Source organism: Ovis aries, chromosome 16, assembly GCF_016772045.2.
Source record: "Ovis aries strain OAR_USU_Benz2616 breed Rambouillet chromosome 16, ARS-UI_Ramb_v3.0, whole genome shotgun sequence".
Taxonomy (NCBI): domain Eukaryota; kingdom Metazoa; phylum Chordata; class Mammalia; order Artiodactyla; family Bovidae; genus Ovis; species Ovis aries.
Window position 1 is genome coordinate 19,902,101 of NC_056069.1, and position 22,548 is coordinate 19,924,648.

At 40.5% G+C, this 22,548-nt stretch overlaps 1 protein-coding gene across 7 annotated transcripts in view; it reads left to right on the forward strand.

Moving 5' to 3' along the window:
* Nucleotides 1-22,548, forward strand: part of PDE4D (phosphodiesterase 4D) — a 1,582,769-nt gene that overhangs the window by 961,182 nt on the left and 599,039 nt on the right. The window contains exons 1-2 of one of the 7 annotated variants that reach the window (XM_027980062.2): nucleotides 5,804-5,980; nucleotides 6,367-7,051. The exons of 5 other annotated variants lie outside the window; for them this stretch is intronic. In XM_027980062.2, the coding sequence (XP_027835863.1) occupies nucleotides 7,005-7,051 (47 nt within the window). In that variant the 5' untranslated portion in view covers nucleotides 5,804-5,980; nucleotides 6,367-7,004. Of the gene's footprint in view, nucleotides 1-5,803; nucleotides 7,052-22,548 lie in introns of those variants that run through there. One more of the 7 variants, XM_042233632.1, reaches the window with a different exon arrangement.

The window sequence follows — 22,548 nt, forward strand, 5'->3', positions numbered from 1 at the left end:
CCATCAGGGAAGCCCGATATATATGACACATAGAACAAAACTGACTTCCCTGGTGGCTCAGAAAGGAAAGCATCCACCTGCAATGCAGGAGCCCCGGGATCAATCCCTGGATTGGGAGGACAACGCTGGAGAAGGCAATGGCATGGCTACCCACTCCAGTGTTCTTGCTGGTGAATTCCATGGACAGGGCAGCCTGATGGACTACAGTCTCAGTTCAGTTCAGTTCAGTCGCTCAGTTGTGTCCGACTCTTTGCGACCCCATGAATCGCAGCACGCCAGGCGTCCCTGTCCATCACCAACTCCCGGAGTTCACTCAGATTCACGTCCCTCGAGTCAGTGATGCCATCCAGCCATCTCATCCCCTGTTGTCCCCTTCTCCTCCTTCCCCTAGTCCCTCCCAGCATCAAAGTCTTTTCCAATGAGTCAACTCTTTGCAGGAGGTGGCCAAAGTACTGGAGTTTCAGCTTTAGCATCATTCCTTCCAAAGAAATCCCAGGGCTGATCTCCTTCAGAATGGACTGGTTGGATCTCCTTGCAGTCCAAGGGACTCTCAAGAGTCTTCTCCAACGCCACAGTTCAAAAGCATCAATTCTTCGGTGCTCAGCCTTCTTCACAGTCCAACTCTCACATCCATACATGACCACTGGAAAAACCATAGCCTTGACTAGATGGACCTTAGTTGGCAAAGTAATGTCTCTGCTTTTGAATATGCTGTCTAGGTTGGTCATAACTTTTCTTCCTAGGAGTAAGCGTCGTTTAATTTCATGGCTGCAGTCACCATCTGCAGTGATTTTGGAGCCCAAAAAAATAAAGTCTGACACTGTTTCCACTGTTTCCCCATCTATTTCCCATGAAGTGATGGGACCGGATGCCAGTCTATGGGGTTGCAAAGAGTCAGACATGACTGAGTGACTAACACTGTCACTTTCATACATACATGCTGCTGCTGCTGCTGCTAAATTGCTTCAGTCGTGTCCGACTCTGTGCAACCCCATCAAGCATAAACAAAAAGTATGCATAAATTTCATTTTTTTGGAAAAATTTAAGAATATATTGCTCTTTTGGCTTTCAGTGAAAAAGTCATATCTTCCAGAATATCTAAGTGTCTGCATTGTCTATTTACTAAGCTATACTCATACCCATACTACTAATATTGAGAATGTGCTTAAAAAATTATGCAGAAGTAAGAGTCCCTTGGACAGCAAGGAGATCAAACCAGTCAATCCTAAAGGAAATCAATCCTGTATATTCATTGGGTTTTCCTTGTAACTAAGCTGGTAAAGAATCCGCCTGCAATGGAGGAGACCCTGGTTTGATTCCTGGATCAGGAAGATTCCCTGGAGAAGGGATAGGCTTCCAGTATTCTTGGGCCTCCCTGGTGGTTCAGACGTTAAAGAATCCACCTGCAATGTGGGACACCTGGGTTTGATCCCTGAGTTGGGAAGATCCCCTGGAGAAGGAAATGGAAACCCACTCCAGTATTCTTGCCTGGAGAATCCCATGGACAGAGGAGCCTGGTAGGCTACAGTCTGTGGGATCACAAAGAGTTCAGAAAACTGAATGACTTTCACTTCACTTCACTTCATAGTCACTGGAAGGACTGAGGCCAAGCTGAAGCGCCAGTACTTTGGCCACCTGATGTCATTAGAAAAGACCCTGATGTTGGAAAAGACTGAGGGAAGGAGGAGAAGGGGCCAACAGAAGATGAGATGGTTGGATGGCATCACCAACTCAATGGACATGAGGTTGAGCAAACTCTGGAACATGGTGAAGGACAGGGAAGCCTGGCATGCTGCAGTCCATGGGGTCACAAAGAGTCAGACATGACCTGGCAGCTGAACAACAAATTTGTATATGTAAATATTTTTATACAAAAGTGATGCAGCCTCTCAAAAGAACAGGACACTTCTCTACATTATCTGAACTGACAATTAGTATTCTTAAAAGATTAATTAAAGAGGACTTTTTAGACTCTTTTCTATATCTAAATCTGGAGGAGTTTAACTTCATTTCACTCAAGTTATTTAAGAGGCAGTCACTGAGAGTAGCTGTTGGCTATAGCAAAATGTAATGGTGATAGAAAGATATACCTTAACACTTGAAATTAAAATTTCATTCTGAAAGTGAAACTCAGGGAAAATCAATGAGTTAAGTCATATCAGATAAGTGACCAAAGAGTTTAGGAAACACACACTGTTTGGACTAAGGGTGTGTCTTTATTATGCTTTGTTTATGTTAGCATAAATATATAACTTAATCACTTATATTAAACTCATTGTGAAATTGAAAAGATTTGAAGAAAATGGAGTCTTGAGCCTGGCAATACAAAGATAAGGTTTTGTTTGGAAAGTGTTAATTTTGTGTTTCTACTGTTAATGTTTTCGAGAACATTTTTTAAAGAACTCCCCTATTCACACCATACCTAGAAATAAAACAGGTAAAAGCAAAAGAACTCTGGATGAAAGAGTACAAGGTACCTGGCCTTCACTTCGCCCTGAGTTGGCTTGAGGCAGCTTTGCGAAACCACAAGACTCTTAGGAATTTAGTTTGAAAACTATCACCCTTGAAAGCATAACCCCTAGTTATGCTTTAATTATAGGGAAAGGGCATGGGGACACTAACTAGTTAATTCTTCTGATTCTGAGTACAGTAAACAATCTCATGAAAATGTTACAGTATTCTGATTTGCTCAGGGTTTGTAGTTTATACTTAATCAATTAAATAGCATCCTTTTTAAAATTTTAAAAATCCTTTTTAAAATAGCTTTTGAATTTCTTTCTTATATCAGTCTTCTGAGGATAGTTAATGTGAGTCCAGCCTTGAAAGACCAGATATTCTTGTGCTTGTCTTGGTATTAAAATTTTAAAAAGGAGACGATAACTAGCCTTTTGTCTTTAGGGCTGAGCCTACACCATGGCTATAGGAAGTTTGTGCCAATCTGTACTGCCTTGAGCTCTTTTATTGATTAAAATGGTGGACCTGGGATCCACTATAAAAGTAATATTTTATGCTTACTGCTGTACCTCTTAGAAGTTCTATGAAAAGATGATTACCTTGTATTGCCCCACTCCATCAACATTACTCATCTTTCAGAGCTGTTTTTCAAAGTACAAATCTATTAGTTCTGCTTAAATGTTATTTCATGAAGACTACACATTTGTGAAATAATAAATACATTTTGTGAAATATCAGTTTGTAAAATAGTGATTAAACTCTGAAGACCCTGTTTGTAATATACATGGGATAAAAATGCTAGAAATCTATTTTTAATATATGTTGCTTAGAGTTTTCAAAATACTTAGTTTAAGATTGTTTATTAATAGGTAGTCTGTGGTTCCCTGAGCTGTGAAATAAATCATATTTTTTCTTTCTTATCCCTCAAGCAGAAATTTGGCTTTTCTACTATTTGTCATAGCTTCTCACTTGTGTGTTCTTTCATTCTAATGTGTTAACCTTATTCTAGACAGATGTGTCTTATAAAAATAGAAATAAAAAGCCAAGAAAAGTTTACCTAAAAATATTCAGTTGAAATCTCCCCTTGGTTTAAATATATTTTAAATTTACATTTCCTCTAGTAATCTGATGACTAAATTGCTTAGTTGTTTTTTTTTTTTAATTTTTAAAGTGATTTGTTATTTGCTCACAAGTGGAAACATAGCTAACAAGCTATGAATGTTAAACTGTGTGGTAATTGAGAGAAAGAGAGATATTTTGAGTATTATTTTATCCATGGGTATCACGTTGGCATACAAACAGAGTAGTGTAGAATGAACTTTAAAAAAAGGAAATTTCAAATAAATGCCTATTTCAAGGGAAAATAAATTTCTACATCATTTAAAAAGGTATTTATATTTGCTGCTTTCCACTGAGGCCTTTTTATATGTGTGAGGACTAAGTATTGGTTTTGTAGTAGGTTAATAACCATCATTCTATTATCACCATCCTCAAAGAACACTAACCTGTCAAATAATCATCAAATAATCTGAATTTTCTTCCAGATCTACTACTAACATGATGTATGATGATGAACAAATGTTATCATTTTGGAGATTCAGCTCCAAAGGTGGCATAATAAATGTCATACTTTCCTCAGAATGATTCCATGAGGCTAAAATAGTACCTGTAAACATAAACTTTAGAAAGCATAGCACTAATGCATGGTGGTATTCTTCACTACAAAGGCGCCAAGATACAGTGGTAATGAGTGCAGGCTTTGGAGGCAGACTCTCCTGATTCAGGTTGTAACTCTTACTTGGCCTTGAGCAAACTGCTTACTATTAGAGTGCCACTGTTTCTTCTGTAGAACAGGGCTAGTAATAGTCCATCCCTAACAGTGTTGTTTTGAGGATTAAATGAGATAATATTGTAAAGCACTTAGTACAGAGGCAGCGGCATTGTAAGTGTTCCTTAATCTTAAAAAACAATATTTAAATATCTCATATAAATAACAGATTTTGAATTACTCAGTGATGCTTGGTTCAAGCATCTAAAGCTTGTTAAAAACAATTCAGACTGAAATCTTTTGGTTCAGATCACAAATGGCATTGTGGAATTTATTCCCTTTAGAAAAAGGAGATCGTGAGGACACTGCCTAGGCTACAGGAAATCCCAAGAAATATTCTCAAGTTTTTTTTCAGCTGTGGTACCATCTTTCTGAACCTACAAGTTCAAACTGCTTTTAAATAAATCACTCAGATCTTCCTCCTCCCAGTAGTACTTTCATCAGAAGCATCGTTTGATCAAAATGAAAACTCCCCAAATCATGGCAGTTTTCAAGACTAATTTTCTTTATACCTGGTTTTGAATTTGTGGGCAATGCCACCCCCACCCCCACCCCCAAGTCTCTGTAATGTTTTTTGCTATGACAGGGCCTCACTGGGGAAATCCTGACTGAAGATAATAGCCTGATGTATTAAATGTTGCCAGTATTCCATTAATATTAAGTAATTGCATAACAGCCTTTTTAAATACTAAGTTAAAAGTGATACATTAATATTGAGTATACTGCTACTGTCAAGTCCATTCTCCTCCTGATTTCCGAGTAACACCATTTAAGTGCCAACCTACTATTACAAGAGTTTACTATTTTATTCTTGCTCCAAAATGGCATCAACAGTGATGGGGTGCTTTCAGGGGATTGTTGAACAGAATTTTTGCAACAAAGGAGAAGCTTGAGGAAATGCAGAACAGCTCCAGTAGGCATGGCAAGGCTTTATCTCAGCACTTCTCAAATCCACACACCCCCTAATCAAGCAAGCAGTTTTATGGCATGCGCAATTGCAAGTGAAGTCTAACGACTTCCGCAGGACTGGCTTCCAGAGGATTTCCTGTCCAAAAAAGACCGGTGGTCCTCTGTAGCTAAATGGTTACAGAACCATCAAGTTAGCCAGGCGCCCCCTTCCCAGCCTGTGTGTGTATTAAAAACAAGAGAGTTGAAGTGACCAAACCCTGTCATTTGCACACTCTCCCTGTGGACTTCTTTATTCCCTTTCTCTTCATTGGGTAAGAGGGGGGGAAAAAACACCCAGCTGACAAAAAGCCTCCCTCCTTAGTATCTATTTGTTCAAGCTGTCTTTTCCCTGGGAGGTTATTTACAGGTTTGTCGCTTCTTAGCCTGGTGATCACTTACTGAAAGGAGAAATCTGCCCTTTCGGGGTGAGCTGTGCCTTTAACCCCTTTGGCCGGCTCTTCCTGGGAGATGAGCGCGGCGCGCTGCAGTGTCTGGGAGCCCACCTAGAGGGCCCCCTTGACGCCAGCACATCCCCGGCCGGGCGGCAGCCTCTGCAGCCGAGCGGGCTGCTGCAGAGTTAATGTACAGTACCACGGAGCCTGCAAGTGTCCTGAGCTGTTCAGAGCCGGCTGGCGGGCACAGCCCGGGGCAGACGAGGCGGCTGCGACGATTCCAAAGGTTCTGCTGGAAATTCGGCGCTGGGGGACCCCAGTGGGAGCCTGTTGCCATTGTGTTTTAAAAGCATGCAAGGTCTGTATAGCTCGGGCGTGAGAATCTTTCAGAAGCTGTCAGAGCATCCGAGTAAATGACACCTACTGGGAAATTGAATTGGGGGTAAGAAAGAGAGAGACCAGAAAGACAGCGGGGGGGTTAGAAATTCTTAGACAACGTCTGAGTTGCAGCTGTGAAAATTCGTTTTCTTTCCAAGACAAAATATGAAAAGCCCGCACATGGGTTTGATAACAACAAATTGGAGGGGTTTCTGCAGGGAGAGGATCAATAGCTTAGTCATTTGACTGAAAGAGAGCAGGCAGCCTTATTATGGGGCTTGGCAGCAGAAATGAATGTTCTCCTGACAGCACCTTCTGAAGTCATGATGGGAGCTCCTGGTGATCCTTGCCTTCCTACTTTTGCAGTTGAAAACCAGCCATTCTGAGACGGGGAGAGAAGTTGGCTTTTGGTTATACATGGTTGCTAGCCCCTCTGCCCAGGTCTTTGTCCGACACGTCTCAGAAGGCAGCACTGCGTTAAAGTGACCACACATGAATATGTGCCTCAGAAAGAAGAAAAAGCAATATTCATTTCTAAAGGACAGCATGGCCAAGCAACCTGAAGTTTTCCATTTCCCTTCCAACACTTCTTTAACAAGGATAACAAGAAACTGTCTTTTGACTCCTTTTTTCCCACATTCCAGAGTCCTTCCTGCAAAGATGCATTAATTTTCACTCCAGGCAGTTGGATTTTACTGGGACAATATTTGCCACCATTTAGTATTAGTGATTGAACTGGTTATTTTAGTAAGTTGACTAAACTAGTGGAACCTAAATGGGTGGACCCATGCCTGAAGTGCTCTGTGATATTTCTTTCTTCAAACCCTGGAAGGGCTTTTGTTGTTGCTCTTTGTTTTTTGGGGGGGATTTTTTTGGAATTCAATACTTGTTGCAATAATTGCCCATGATAGCTGCTCAAACAGGAGAGTTGGAATTCATCTTTGAAAATCACTACATGTAACATACAAGACAAGGAAAATATTAATGACGGAAGATCTGCCAACATGATGCATGTGAATAATTTCCCCTTTAGAAGGCATTCCTGGATATGGTGAGTAATCAATATCCCCTTCAGTTGGTAATACTCAGAATTATAAAATTCCATGACAGGTACTGGAGGTGGATTTGTCTTGAGCAAGAATATCAGTCTCACGTGAGGTTGGAAAGTAAAACATGTTTAAAAACAAATATTTCTGAGAAAGAATTGGTTATGCAATAACAAATTACTTGTTAATATAAAAGCATTCTGAATAAGTCAGGTATGAGGACATTGACAAGAGCTGAAATTTCATAGAGAGACCAAAAAAAAAAAAAATAGCCACAACAACTTTGAGAATGGCAACTATTTAACTAATAAGTAAAAAGAAAAAGGAAGTTTAGGATTTGGTGTTTATTCTTTTGTCTTTTTTTTAATTTGAAAATTCCCTGGGGAAGGACACACACAGAGACATCTCATGTCAATTTGCTTGGTGTTAGGTCTTTGAAAATTTCCAGAAGAAGGTTTAAGGGAAAACTTAGAATGCTGACTCAATTTTAAAATGATGTTAAGATATGTTGGTGCCTGAGATTTAAGGAATATTTTAACTATTCAAGAAATATTTCTACCAGAATGAGCCAATTTCATAGAATGCTAACAGATAAATCATGAGGTGCTTGGACTCTCATAGAACTTGCTTAGTGCAATAATATTTGGTCATGTATTAAGGTTCAACGTAATGAATTAAGGTCCACGGGCATGTGACATCATGTACCATCTCTTGTTAGAGTTTTTGATTAAACGTTTATAGGAATTAGTTGCTGAGGGTAGTTTAAGGGCAAAGCTCACTATTTAAAAATTGCTTGTTTTCACCACACCTTTAGGGTTGACTGGATTCAATTTCTCATAGCAGAGACTTTGTGAATGTATGGTAAAGGTACATTTTCAGGTTTTGTGGCTTACTAATATAGTTTGGTTTGGATACTGCAATGTATCTCATTTTGAAAGTATATTTGTCGGGTATATTTTCTGGCTGGCCTTAGAATAAGTGATATTCATCAAAATACAGGTTTCTGAGGGTTTTCTAGTTACTTTTATGACAGTATCTCAGATGAAAGCATCCTGATATTTTGAAACTCCACCAAAATCCCCTACTGGTTTATTACAGGCGTTTCAGCTTGTTAGCTGAAAATCAGTTACAGAGAAGGGTGAGTGGCAGCCTCTGTCACTGGGCAGGACTCATTTTCTGTCAGTATCAGATGGATCCAGAATCGACACCATGGCGTATCTTCCTTCTCTGCCATCCAGAGCCAGTGTCCCAGGCCCTAATGTGCTTGGGAAGGAGCCTGGGTGACATGCCTGCAAACCTCAGTGGCCCACTTCCAAGTGCATCATCAGAGTTCCCAACTGGGGAGCTTCGGTGCTTTCGCCTTTCTTGTCCTGATGGTGAGGGTCGGACACAGCAATGAGGTCTTTGTCATTCTTACCACTACAGTCAGAGAGGTAGTCTTAAACCCTAAGATTAAAAAGGTCCTGGAAACAATCCTTGGCACGTAGTAGGCATTTATCAAATATTTTTTTCAACAATTCCTTATACCTTCCTTCCGGGTTAATTTTGTACCTCTTAAGATTCGTTTAGGGAAAAATAAAATTAGCATTCTCATTTCTATAAAGTGTACTTTGCTGTAAAGCAACAGTTTTTGTTCTGCCTAAGCTTTGCTGTTTGGGTCTATTTGTTTATGTTGTAACAGGAAGGATGCAATTTACTCTTTGAATGCCTAACATTATAACCACCTTGTATTTTATTTTATTGTTGTTGCATTTACCTCCCCTCTGCTTTTGACTGGAAAGAAACGAACTATTCAACCCTGTAGTTTTTGAAAGAATGCAAATGTGCTTATTCATGCTCCTATAACCCTGTAACATATATGTCTGAAAACTGAATGCGAAAGTTGAGAGCCTTGGTGGTTTTCTCTTGTGCCTGAAGCTAGGTAACCCTTCATACATTTCACTGCATGACGTGCCAATGTGTTGCTGTCGTGGCCAAACAGAGCCACTGCGGAGTGTTAGTGTTCTGTGTATCTATTCTTGCTTGGGCCCTTTAGAAGGATTCATTAATAAGATATTGAACTCCAAGGAAGAAGGTGGTGACTTTTTCAGGTGACCAAATTAATGTTGTGCTTGGTCTCAACTTCCCCAATTGTTGTTTCTTTCTTATTTATAACCTCGCCTCTTAATACCATGGTAAGAGATTTCTAGGTTTCTAGGATTCTAGGTTTCTGGACAGAAAACCTTCTTTCCCTTTGTCCTGCTGTAGGAATCCTGTTGGATTGAATTCTATGCTCATGAATGGTCCTGCTAAGGAGAAAGGATTTGCCAAGTTGTTCTGCTTTGCATATCCAAATCTTTTTCCTCATTCTCACAGGCAGGTCTTTTTTTGTTTGTTTGTTTTCCCCACAAAGAGGGCAGATCAGAAGTTGGCAACAGCTCAATGCCTGGGAATAATAAACATTTTAAAGGAGATGTGTGCCTTGGGGTTTCACAATCTAATCTCTGTGAAGGCTCTAAACCCTTTGGATGGGCAGGGTATAGAGATGCACACTTATTTCTCTTCTACTTTTTGAAGGAGCAAGGAGGGAAATTTGAGATGCAGGAGGTCTAAGAGGAGTCTTCAAAAGTTCATCAGAGGTAATGGTTCCAGTAGAAGCCTAGTGTAGAGTTCTTCTCGGATTCTCATCCTCCTGCCCCAGGGCTGGTATGTTGATGGTTGAGCAATAGTATGACAAATTCTTAGTTTATTGGTTACAAGTTAAAGTTAATAAGTGGTCTTATTACTTGTCTTAATAGAACACTACCCTTTTGAGAGCTAAAAGAGTGGTAAGAAAAATGTGCTTTCCTTGTTTAAATCTACATTAGAAAAATTTGCTGGAGGATTTTATTGCTAAGGCTTCTTTCCACTACACTTTTCAACCTTTTTAGTGCCAAACCAAACAAAGATAAGGGTTCATCTCACTCCGTAAATACGTACTATATAGTTAGCCCTTATTTTTTTATTCTGGCTAGTTGTGAGAATATAGTGGGAGCCTAACAATTCAGAAATGGGCCTTCTTGCATGGCTGAAAGAAGAGAAATGTCAGTCAGCTTTCTAGGAATTTAAATTTCATCTCATAGCAACAAAGAGGACTTTAGAAACACCAGGCACAGAATCATTATGCAGGGTTCCAATAAAGGACATAATATAGTGTGCCTAGCATGTGCTTATAGCTTTTCTCTTTATTTAAAAATACATAGCAAGTTTGCATAATCTGATTTATAAATGCTCTGGAATTTCATGCCAGAAATGCCAGGGCCATCTTGTATGCAATTGAATTTTACATATATAAAATTTAGGGGGGCATTTTATTGAAATACCTTGGCATCCTTCTTATGATGAACACAGAAGACTCAGAAGACAGAGGCAGGTAGAAGCCAAAGGCCCCTGCCAGGGAAGATGGTTCTGTACTGCTCTGTGGGCTCCTTTGAGGAAACCTTGGGAGATTTGGGACCAGTGACTGTGGATGGTGGGTGGCTAATTGAGGTTTAGGACTGTATTTTTTAAAATCTACACATTTAAGTACTTTTATCAAACTCTCTTTATGATGCCGAGACCTCACTTTGATCAAGAGGCAACATGGGGTGATTATAGCACTTTGACTCAACCCTGAGGCTTATTTTTCCTTTTTCTAGGCCCTCACATCCTTTCATTGGACTTGCCCTTTCCCAGTTCCTAATAAGATTTAACCTAGTGGGTCACGATTTGGTTGTTCCTCAGTAAAGCAAGAGTTCACCTCACATACTAACTCATTTTGTTTTGTTTTCTTTGACCTAATTCATTTATTGAATGAAGCAAGCTATAAATCAATATATCAATAATAGTGTGTGCATTTATGTATGTATACATATATATATGTGTATATATAAAATTTCAACAGTAAATCCAATGTGTAAATAATCAGAGAAAGGCAAGATGGCCTTCTATTTAACAAAAGTATGGTCCTTCTTATCTAGACTGTTAAAATCACATCTTTGAAGTTTTTCTTCCCTTCATATGTCAAACTATAGAAACTCAACCCAGAATTGCGTTTCCTAGAGTTTAGGTTTTATTCACTACATGTAACAGTCTCACTTGTCTTATGAGAGTTTTAGTGGGTGGGAAAAACATTTGTGTTTGATGACTGTATGCTTTGAAGGACAAAATGGATTAAGTCTCCTGCAAGATAACAGAGCTCTGCTCATTTTAGTCAACCTAAAATTCTGCCAGTGTCTGCTTGTCTCCTAATGAGATTTCAGGTCATGGCTGACCTTGCTTTAGTAGCATCTCTTCCTCTGAGTGACAGAACTACCCAGAAATTCTAGAATCCACACACAGTTTGTTTGTGAACACTTATGACCAGTAAAGTTTAGCTCTAGCTCATAACTGTACAAACTCATCGTGTTCACAAATCCCTGGGGCTCCGTGGTAAAGTCAGCCATTGTTTAAGGCATAAGTTCGGGTTTAGATACAACATAGCAAAGATTTTCCTTTAGATGAAGTACTGATCCCATTAAACATTATTGTTTTTCTCTTGGCTTTCTGTTTCACTCTCTTTTCTAATTTAAACATGCAAATGAAAATTCATTCTTTAAAATTTTGTAAAAATTTGATTAAGCAATGGTGTGATAGAGGAGAAGAGTTGCCATTAGCAGTATCAGTGTGCCCACAACTTACGACAATGAAACGTAATTTTCAGTTGTGGCAGACTTCCCGCTGTGGAAAATCCCATGGATGGAGGAGCCTGGTGGGCTGCAGTCCATGGGGTCGCTAAGAGTTGGGCACGACTGAGCGACTTCACTTTCACTTTTCATTTTCATGCATTGGAGAAGGAAATGGCAACCCATTCCAGTATTCTTGCCTGCAGAATCCCAGGGACGAGGGAGCCTGGTGGGCTGCTGTCTATGAGGTCGCACAGAGTTGGACACGACTGAAGCGACTTAGCAGCAGCAGCAGCAGCAACATAGTTTGCGTCCTTTACAGGCTGACAGGTTACCTCCTCATTGGGCAGAGTGGGTGGCCCAAGACAGGGAGGAGTCAGACAATGCCTGCAAAAGGAAAAAGGGAGAAAGTGTTCTCCATCATGTGAAAATGCTTAGCTATGGATTTGGGATGTTTGGTTTCTATTAAATTCTTCACTTTCCACCCCTTTGTTTCTGCACTCACTTTAGCTGACTGTTACTGCGTTACTCCCACTAATGCTACCGTATCCAGGTTCCAAGAAAAACAGCAAGGAAGGGAAAAAGGAAAATAGTTCAGAATTCCAAGAGGAAGATCCCAAGGAGGGAACTTAACAACCAGCTTCCCACTTGCCTCAGGCTAGAAGTTTCCTTCTTTCTTTCTTTTTTGAACAATAGTCACACTTCCTCTCTTCCTCTCCTCCTTCAGTCACACCCCACAGATATTTGTGCTCATAGATACCCTAACTGTAGAGTCATCCTGCCTTTTTTTTTTTTCACAATAGCTCCAAAATATCACCAGGCCAAAGTTAATTTCTGTCACTATTTATCACTCCATGGACTGTTCGATGGGCTTCCCAGGTAGCACTAGTGGTAAGGAACCCACCTGCCAGTTCAGGAGACTCAAGAGAAGCAGGTTAGATCCCTGGGTAAGAAAGATCTCCTGCAGGAGGGCACAGCAACACACTCCGGTATTCTTGCCTTGAGGATTCCATGGACAGAGGAGCCTGGTGGGATATAGTCCATAGGGTCACAAAGAGTCGGGCACAGCTGAAGCAACTGAGCATGTACTCACACGTGTGCACTCAACTAGAATGGTGTTTCTAGTTGTTACAGAACCGCTGCTGCTGCTGCTAAGTCACTTCAGTTGCGTCCGACTCTGTGCGACCCCATAGACGGCAGCCCACCAGGCTCCCCCATCCCTGGGATTCTCTAGGCAAGAACACTGGAGTGGGTTGCCATTTCCTTCTCCAATGCATGAAAGTGAAAAGTGAAAGTGAAGTCGCTCAGTCCTGTCCAACTCTTAGTGACCCCATGGACTGCAACCTACCAGGCTCCTCTGTCCATGGGATTTTCCAGGCAAGAGTACTGGAGTGGGGTACTTGAACTACCAGCCTATAAATATTCCCAAGGAAATATATTTCACCTGGAAACTGTATTGTGTAAAATTTGAGGATCAATGTTTGGTTTCAAAGATGGATAATCCAGATTCTATATGGTAGATTATTGGCTGGGGAAAAATAGTAAAAAACAAAACCCTTCCAGCTTTCTAACTCTCGTGTTGCTGCTTTGTGTGACCTTGTGAAAGCTCTCAGAGCTCTTCACCACCTGCTGAAAACAATTCAGTGGCTATTTACCAGCTTCATTTTGAAGAGTAGACCATTAAAGGAACTTTCATAGCACATTGGTAAAAATAATTTATTAGACTGTTAAACAATGGCATGCTAAAGTCTCTTGGGTGAATTTCTCAGCTATACATAACAAATATAACCACTAAACATTTCATGGATGAGATCAACACTGTTTCAACCCAGGCCACATGTTTTCACATAAATTACATCCGTTAATGGCAACAGTAACTTTCAGAGGTGGGTCTTATTTGAACCCCTGTTGGCAGATGAGGAAAGTAAGGCCCACAGAGGGGAAAGAGCTTGCTCCAAGTCACAAGTCTATTACTTAGGGAAGCTGACCCCCTGAGAAACAGTTCTGGCCTCATTTGAAAACCCAATGTCTGTTGATTGACCATAGTGTTCTGTGGCAGACGCCTGTCTGTGGACCTTCTGGAAAATAGCTTAGCAATATCACCAGAGAAAATAAGCAAATTCCCTGTTAGTTAGCAAGCTGGGGAAGTACACAGAGTGCCCAGTGAATATCAAAGACCTTTCTCTGAGAAACCCTTCCTGTTCATGTTCAGACTATGACCTGTACTTTGGCCATGTCAGCAGATCTTTTTGTGTTTTCTCAAAATTTTACAAGGAATTTGAAGTGACCCTTGTTCCCAGGGCCACTCTTGTCCTGTAGGATTTTTTTTCTGTGAGTTAGGGAAAGGTGCTTCTCTGGGCAGGTATATTAGGAGAGATGCCCCACATCTCACATATTCGGCAGGTGAATTAGAACTGCAGACTGTGGAACTTGGTGAATGGATAGAGCTTCTGTGCAAAGCCAGAGGCAGCCCTTCCTTTGCCCATGGCACAGCCCTGGCCCTCCTTTGACTTGAGTTACACCACTACCTCAAACGCAGATGTACCAATCAGATGAAAGTACTTTGCTGCCAATGAAAATCATTCAAGCTTTGGGTTTTGCTTCCATCATTATTACTTTCTTCTACATATTCTAATTACAGGTCTTTAGGAAAAAAAAATTTTTTTGCACAAGTACAAAATATTAACATTTTCTACAATCAGAGCTAATGCAAAACAGCCAAAGAAACATTTTAATCACAATATAGCTGTTGAAATGTCATTCTTAGTGAATTGTATTAGGACACATGGATTAGAACATGCTGATCTGTTTGCACACAGGGGATGCCCAGCTAAATATGATAACAGTTCTGCCCTGAAGATACTCACAGACGAGTGAGGAGAACATCCGCAGAAACAAATGACTGCAGAACGGTGGGGAGCACGTTAGTACAGGAATGTACAGAATATTATGGGAGTTTAAAGGAAGAAACACCTTAACTGGCTGGTCTAAATCCTTTTGAAAAGTCTAGAAATGAGGGAACAGAAGTATGTCTGATGGCTTCAAGAGTTAGTAGTCACTGGCAACACCTTGGAGAGTAGTTTAAGTTGGGGAGAGTTCTAGTTCAGGGGGTTATAAAAGCACAGAAAACTAGTGCAGACTACTTTCAAAATTTTGGACAAGAAAGACACAGAAATGGGGAGAGAGAAGGGAAGAAGGGGAGGAAACCCAGCAGTTAGTGAAGAAAACCAAATACTTTTAAGCATCAGGGAGTATACCCCAAAGGAAGTATCTAGAGATAGGACTTGAAGACTGCGTGAAGGACATTCCTTCCCCCAAGTAAGGAGGGGGGTGCAGGAGGATGGAGCCAGTCTTGTAGAGACTAGGGAGTTAGAAGGGGAACACAAGGCGGTTTGGTCTCATGCCTTCAGTTTTCTTTGGGAGGTAGAGTTCAAGATCAGCATAAGATCTCAGAGGGAGGGCCATGGAAAGGGAGGTGGAAGAGCTGAGTCAAGTTACTGGAGAGTTTCTGTGGGAATTGGAAAGGCTTCTGAAGGTGGAAGTGTCAGAGTGTCCAGTAAATTGGAAAGAGTTGATGATGCTAAATGAATATGTGGAGTCAATGAAGGATGTTTTACTCTGCTTTGAAAATTACTCACATAAAGTATTATGTTAAGAAAAGGGACAGCTGTGTGACAGAAATGAAGCAATCCTTAATTACTAAATTAGAAACTGTTTTGTAATTAGCATTTTTCCTGTTGATTGTGTCTTGGGAATTCCAAAGAATGCAGAACTGACTTTATCATTGTTGTCTTTTCCTTGGTAGTGGTGGAAGCTGTATTATGGACATGTCAGCTAGACTGTAGTTCCAGTTTCATGACCTGATTTTGGATTGTGAGATTTTCTGAGCTACCTGGAAATAACTCTGGGGTGACAAACAGAAGTTCTAAGATTTGCACCTTGAATTTTATCTTCAAATGAATAAGAATCACAGTGGGAAGAAAAGGCAAAATGATTCAACTTTGCTCACTGTTTACTAGGAGCCTACCTGTCTGTGGTTTATGTTGTAATGTCACACATCCGTATAGATGTAACCTGCTTTTACAAAGATTTCTTCAAAATCCTTCTGAAGTTGACTTGAAAGTGTCACCAGTCTCTAAGAAACTTACTGAAAGCAACAAAACATCATATGACTTTAGCCAGAACCAGCATAGCCTAGTTTAAATATTTATAAATTTAAATTCTCTTTTATGTTTCCATGATACCTGAGGTGTAGGGAGGGGGGGAATGACAAATATAAGGTGTAAATTAAGGGAACATTTTACGTAATCTTATAATTTTTTTAGATCATAATTATAAACCCTATCATATATGATGAGTTGGGAAATGTTATGAATTCCTTTTATCTCTTCTCATTACTAGAACTTTCTCCCAGTTTAGCAGAATTTCTTCTTTAATATGCTTGGTTTCCAGTGCTCAAAAATATTTTGTACAGGGCTTTTTTGTGGGTATTCTGCTTCAGCTCCAAAGCTCTAAATAAGGTCCTGAGCAGTCCTAGTCACTTATAAGGAAACTTCATTATCCCCTCCCTGTTAGTTCATGTTTTTCTTAAATCTGAAGATGAGGGCATTGAACTGAATAATCACTGTGGTGCCGCAAAAAAAATACCTACTCTTCTAAAGATTGCCTTATCAGTTTACTCATTTCTGGCTTGTCTAAGTATAACTGACCTTCAGTTAAATGGAATACTGTGAAATATGCTTTGATCCATAAGCTACTTTAGGGCTGAAGTCTGATGTTTTTCTGAAAAAAATAAAAGCCCCTCCTGCAGGAAATCCTTAGTCTCTCAGCCTTAGGTATTTGGCTTAATTCCTTCTACATGAAACTTTTAAATAGCAGCCTTGTTCATGGGTAAGATGGCAACTTTATGTCTGTTAATGCTGATATCACCAGTAATTGGCCACTCTGTACACCATGAGGAACTTGCTCAACCAGGGATGGAACCCACGGCCTCTGTAGTGAAAGCACAGGGTCTGACCTACTGGGCAACGAGGGAAGTCCAAATCACCAGTAACTGAGAAAATATGTCTTATGTACCATTTCTGTGTCCATTATATTCTCAGCTCTTCTCTTGGTCGATGTTCTCCAGCTTATGCTTGTTCATCCAGCCTCTGTCTAGTCTAGGAAATGACATGGAGTGAAGTTCTCAGCATCGGATATGTAGTTTTGAGTTTCTTCGTGTATGCATGCTTATTTAGTGCATTTAAAACAAATTGGCAATGTGATGGAGCAGCTATTGATGCTTTAGAGAAGAAACTTTGGCAAGCTGATAGTGGGCAAATTGGTAAGACCCCAGGGTCACGAAGAGTAGTGGAAGAGACCTCTTACACATCATAAAGTATGGCATCGGAGTCTTGGGAATTGAGTTCTAAAAGAAAAAAAAAAAATTGGAAAAAAAAATCACATTTTCTAGAAAGTAACCAGGCAAGTTTAGTTTTGAGAAAGTAAAATCTTCTGGTGGATCAGGATGTCACCATTTTAAAGACGGATAACATTGGCCAGGCCTTCCTGCAAATCTTGCTTCCAGGACCTTTCTGTGACCAAGCTAACCTGAGACTTCATGGTAACAGATCACATTCCCTTCTCTTCATGATAGTAGCCATCTGGACCACTTTGTTCTACTTTGTATCCTGAGCTCTAGCACAGTACTACCACCCACAGGTGAAAGTGAAAGTTGCTCAGTCAGGTCTGACTCTTTGCGACCCCATGGACTATGCTGCTGCTGCTGCTAAGTCACTTCAGTCGTGTCCGACTCTGTGCGACCCCAGAGACGGCAGCCCTCCAGGCTCCCCCGTCCCTGGCATTCTCCAGGCAAGAACACTGGAGTGCGTTGCCATTTCCTTACAGTCCATGAAATTCTCCAGGACAGGATACTGGAGTGGGTAGCCTTTCCCTTCTCCAGAGGATCTTCCCAACCCAGGGGTCTAACCCAGGTCTCCCATGTTGCAGGCGGATTCTTTACTAGCTGAGCCACAAGGGAAGCCCAAGAATACTGGAGCGGGTAACCTATCCCTTCTCCAGCGTATCTTCCCAACACAGGAATCAAACTGGGGTTTCCTGCGTTGCAGGCATATGGTACTCTATAAATTTTTCCTCAACTAATGAGTATATGCAAAGAAAAGGATGAACAAAAAATTATATAGTTGGGTGTTATTTAATTAAGTAACCTGCTTTATTCAAATGATGTTACTGTGCCATATGTTGAGATGAAGCAAGGGAACTTATGCTATTAAAATAATAAAGATAGTAATAAATATAATAAATAATAAATATTTGAGATGTTAATGCCAGGTATAGATTAAACTTTTTATATACAGTGTCTCATTTAATCCTCCCCCAAATTCACAACAAGGGTGTGTTACCTACTTCCTAAGGTGTATAACCTGGGGTAAATTATCTAACCTCTTTTTGTGTTTCAGTTTTTCTCCTAGTGAAGTAGGTTTAATAAATAGTGCTCACTTCTTTGGGTGACCTGACGATTAAATGAGAGCACTTGCCACCCAATAAGGAACCAGTGAAATCTGGCTTTTGTTACTGTGGAGATTAGGAGAGTAGGCTGTGAAAGGCTAACCAGGTTGCCTAAGGAAATCTGCTTGTTTAGCGGCAGGCCTCTTTTAAGCTAGGTCTTCTCATTTCTCGATCGTTTGGAGGACTGGCTGCCTGCTTCTTGTGTATCATATATTTGGAACCCTTCAGCATGTGCTAGAAAAACATCTTGGGCTGAGTTTGAATTATGGGGAATAATGCATTTCTCTTCGTCTCTCTAACCTCAATAAAAATCATCTACCCTTAGAAAACTTCTAGAAATTTCCATAAAAATTGTCATCTTGAACATAAATACTTCCCACGCACCTTGGTTTCTGATACTCAGGAGAGTTTAACCACGTCTGCAGAGGCAGCCATCCTGCTGAACCGTGTTTATCTACACAATCCAAATGCTGTTCTTCCAAATCAACTCCTTATCTAAGGTACTCATTATTTCTTTAAAACCAGTAACCAGTTTATTCAATTTATGGACAGGAATCTTTCTTTCCTTGAAGATGTCTGTGTCTTCTCTTTCTGGGAAGACAATACTGGGTAAATTAATCTGTAGCTGGACCATATCTTTATTTATATGTCCATTTCTTCACTAATGATATTTATATTACATTTTAATTATTTTCTCACAGTACGTGACACAGTTCTCAGACATAACCAAGGCTCCATGTATGGGTCTTCTCTTTTCATACATCTTACACCCTCAAGCTAGGCTCCAAAATAGTCCTCTCCTCCATGCCTCTTCTTTTGCCTGGAAAATGTATTGACTCTGTATTGTATACCATGAAGGCTTGCCAGGTGACACAGTGGTAAAGAATCTGCCTGCAAATGCAGGAGGTGCAAGAGATGCAGGTTTGATTCCTGGGTCTGGAAGATCCCCTGGAGTAGGAAGTGGCAACCCACTGCAGTATTCTTGCTTGGAAAATTCTATGGACAGAGGAGCACAGGATCACAAAGAGTTGGACACAGTTGAGCAACTGCGCACATACATTGTACACCATACTGAGGAGGCCCTGCTCAACCGGGTTCCGCCTTTCTAGTCTAAAGCATGCAGATCAGCTTCTGTTAGTGTTAATGCTACCTTCCTTCCTATTCCGACATACATATCCTTATGCACATCCTTGCTTGTGTTTGTGCTTAGTTGCTCAGTTGTGTCCAACTCTTTGTGACCCCATGGACTGTAGCCTACCAGGCTCTTCTGTCCATGGGGATTCTCCAAGCAAGAATACTGGAGTGGGTTGCCATGTATTCTTCCAGGGGAGCCACCCAACCTGGGGATCAAATCCAGGTCTCCTGCATTGCAAGCAGATTCTTTACTGTCTGAGCCACCAAGGCTCAGAAATACAGCCATCTTTAAGGGTGTGTTAGAGAAGGAAACAGCAACCCACTCCAGTATTCTTGCCTGGAGAATCTCATGGACAGAGGAACCTCATAGTCTACAGTCCATGGGGTCGCAAAGAGTTGGACACAACTGAGCGACTTCACTTTCACTTTTAAGGGTATGTATACCCTTAAATACATCCATCTTTAATATTTTTCTTCTCAAATTATTAGGCATTTTTAAAGTATACTATGGTGGCTCAGATGGTAAAGAATCAGCCTGCAATGCAGCAGACCCAGGTTCGATCCCTGGGTTGGGAAGATCCGCTGGAGATGGGAATGGCTACCCACTCCAGTATTCTTGTCTGGGAAATCCCATGGACTGAGGAGCCTTGTGGGCTGCGATCTGTGGGGTCACAGAGTCGGACATGAGTGAGCGACTGAGCCTGAGCATCAGTGCTGGGCACGCAAATTTTGGAAATAATTGTCATCTTTGAATATCTTACTTGAATATGTACTTAACTCGCCATGTGCAGTTGTTTAGTTTTTTTTTAAATCAGGACATATATTTTATCAGACCTATTTCCTATGGGTTACTTTTAGATTTGTAAGTTGCCTCTGATTTTGGCAAATATATAAAGTCATGAACCCAAACTTTCTAGCTGTGAGACCCTGACAAGTTGTTTAACCTACACGTACCTCGGTTTCCTCACCTGTAAAATGGAGTTTATAATAGTTTTTACTTGATAGGCTGTTGTGAAAATGGAATGTTGTGACATACGTAAAGTGCATTTAACAGGCCTGGTGCGTGGATGCTCTACCATGGTTAGTTGTTACCGGAGCTGTTGTGCATCCTGTTGGGTTGAGCTCCCTCAGAAGCAGACCCCAAGAGAAGGACTTGATAATAGTTTACTCCAGGAAACACTGGGGAGGGGGGGGCGTATGGTGGTGGTGGAAAAGTAAGACAGGAAAGGGGAGAAAGGGCACAAGGGTGCATTAATGATCAGATAACTGAAATAGGCGCCTGAGCCCGAGTCCTGCTGGGGACCTCTAGGAGATGATAGAGAACTTGTTTCAGAGTTATCCTCTTCAAGAGATGAGGACGCTGCAGGATTTATCCTCTGACTCCCATCTTCATTGGCTGATGGATGCTCCTAGGAATAAATTCCTGGTATTCCACTCTGACCTGCATGCAGGCAAAGCCTTAGGTAGAGCATTTACACATTACACATGCTTATACTAGGGTCCCATCAGCATGTTACTGCCGAGCGGATGTGGACATAGCTCTGACAGCGATTGCTATGAAACTATGAACAGAATTCTCTAGGGCTTTCTTACGATTCTGTTTTATTTTGCCTGGCCAAGTACCAGGCATCCATAAATCTTTGTGGAATGAGAGAGTGATGGAGTGCATGGATTTCTCCTACTTGACCTTCAAAGCTGTTTGTAATTATGTCTCACTCTGTCTTTAATTCTTATGATTTCAATTTCATGATTCCCTCTTCTTTAATTGTACCTGTCTTCTCACTGTACCCAGATACATCCATTTGATTTCCTTACATGGGATGCTCTGCCCTCTCTTCTAACTCAGCCCTACTCATTCTTCAAGTTCCCCCCAGCCTCCAACATTTCCTTTCTTCCTTGAAACCTTCTTTAAACTCAGCTCACTTCTCTGAAGTCCCATTAATACAAAAAGGCTACACATTCTAGTGTTTGATTATTTGCTGACCAGTGAGGTTCTATAATCAATGCAGGTTTCAAGGCTAAGCAAAACATCCAGGTCTTAAGTACCTCTTGCCTATTTCACAAACTTGAGCACATCATATGTAGCAAGTACTATCAAATACTGAGAAGCAGTAGTGCCTGGAATTTGGGGTTAAGACAACCATGATTATTACATCCTTGTGGTTTTAGTCAAGAGCTGTATATGACCTTGGTTGTTGTTGTTTAGTTGCTAAGTTGTGTCTGACTCCCTTGTGGCGTTATGGACTATAGCCCACCAGGTTCCTTTGTCCATGAGATTTCCCGGGCAAGAATACTAGAGTGGTTGCCGTTTCCTCCTCCAAGGAATTTCCTGGCCTAGGGATCGAACCTGCGTCTCCTGCATTGGCAGGAGGGTTCCGTACCACTGAGCTACCAGGGAAGCCCATGTGACCATGGGAAACTTGAATTTACTTACATCTCTTTTTCCTATCATCTGGAATATATAGCTAATGACCTTATATCATATTGGTTAAAGAGTAAGTGAGATATGTTATGTAAAATGCTTAGCACAGTGCTTCTCAAGAAGTTGGTCTTTAATCTGTAGAATCTGACAGATTCTTTTGATTCTGCAGTAATAAATATCTTAGACTTTTCTCATTATGCTTCTTTAGTTTTTCATTTTGCAAATCACTTTGAGTTTTAGTTGTTTTAAAAAAATGTTTAGTGACATCTTGAGACAAAGATAAATGTTTGAAATGTTGAAAATTTTAGAATTTTCTATGAAAAATAATTTCTCAGTTGAACCTTTGCAATAAATATGCTGTTTTTTCATATTTTATTTAAAATATCAGTCATATTTATTAGTTAAGGTGAATTGAAAACTTGAAAGTCCTTTGCATAGTAGAATGAAGTTCTGCTTTGTCATGAAAGAACATCAAGGACTATTTTATATATTCATGATTTCTTGATCAGTGCATAGACTGAAAAATTAACTTCAACTTTAGCATTTTAAGTTTTAGTGCTGTAGTTCTCTGGTGGAGATGATGAGGGTTAGAAAAGGTGTCTTTGGGGAAAATAATTGTAACATATATTAGAAATTCCTTCAAGAATTTGTGCGAAAGCCATTCCGCCCTCATCTTATCATCCCAGTAATAAGGACTATCAGAATTTGATAGTGAGGAAGGGATGGATGGGAAGAGGAGATGGCATGTGCATTTTGACTTAAGTATTTGAAGGATATG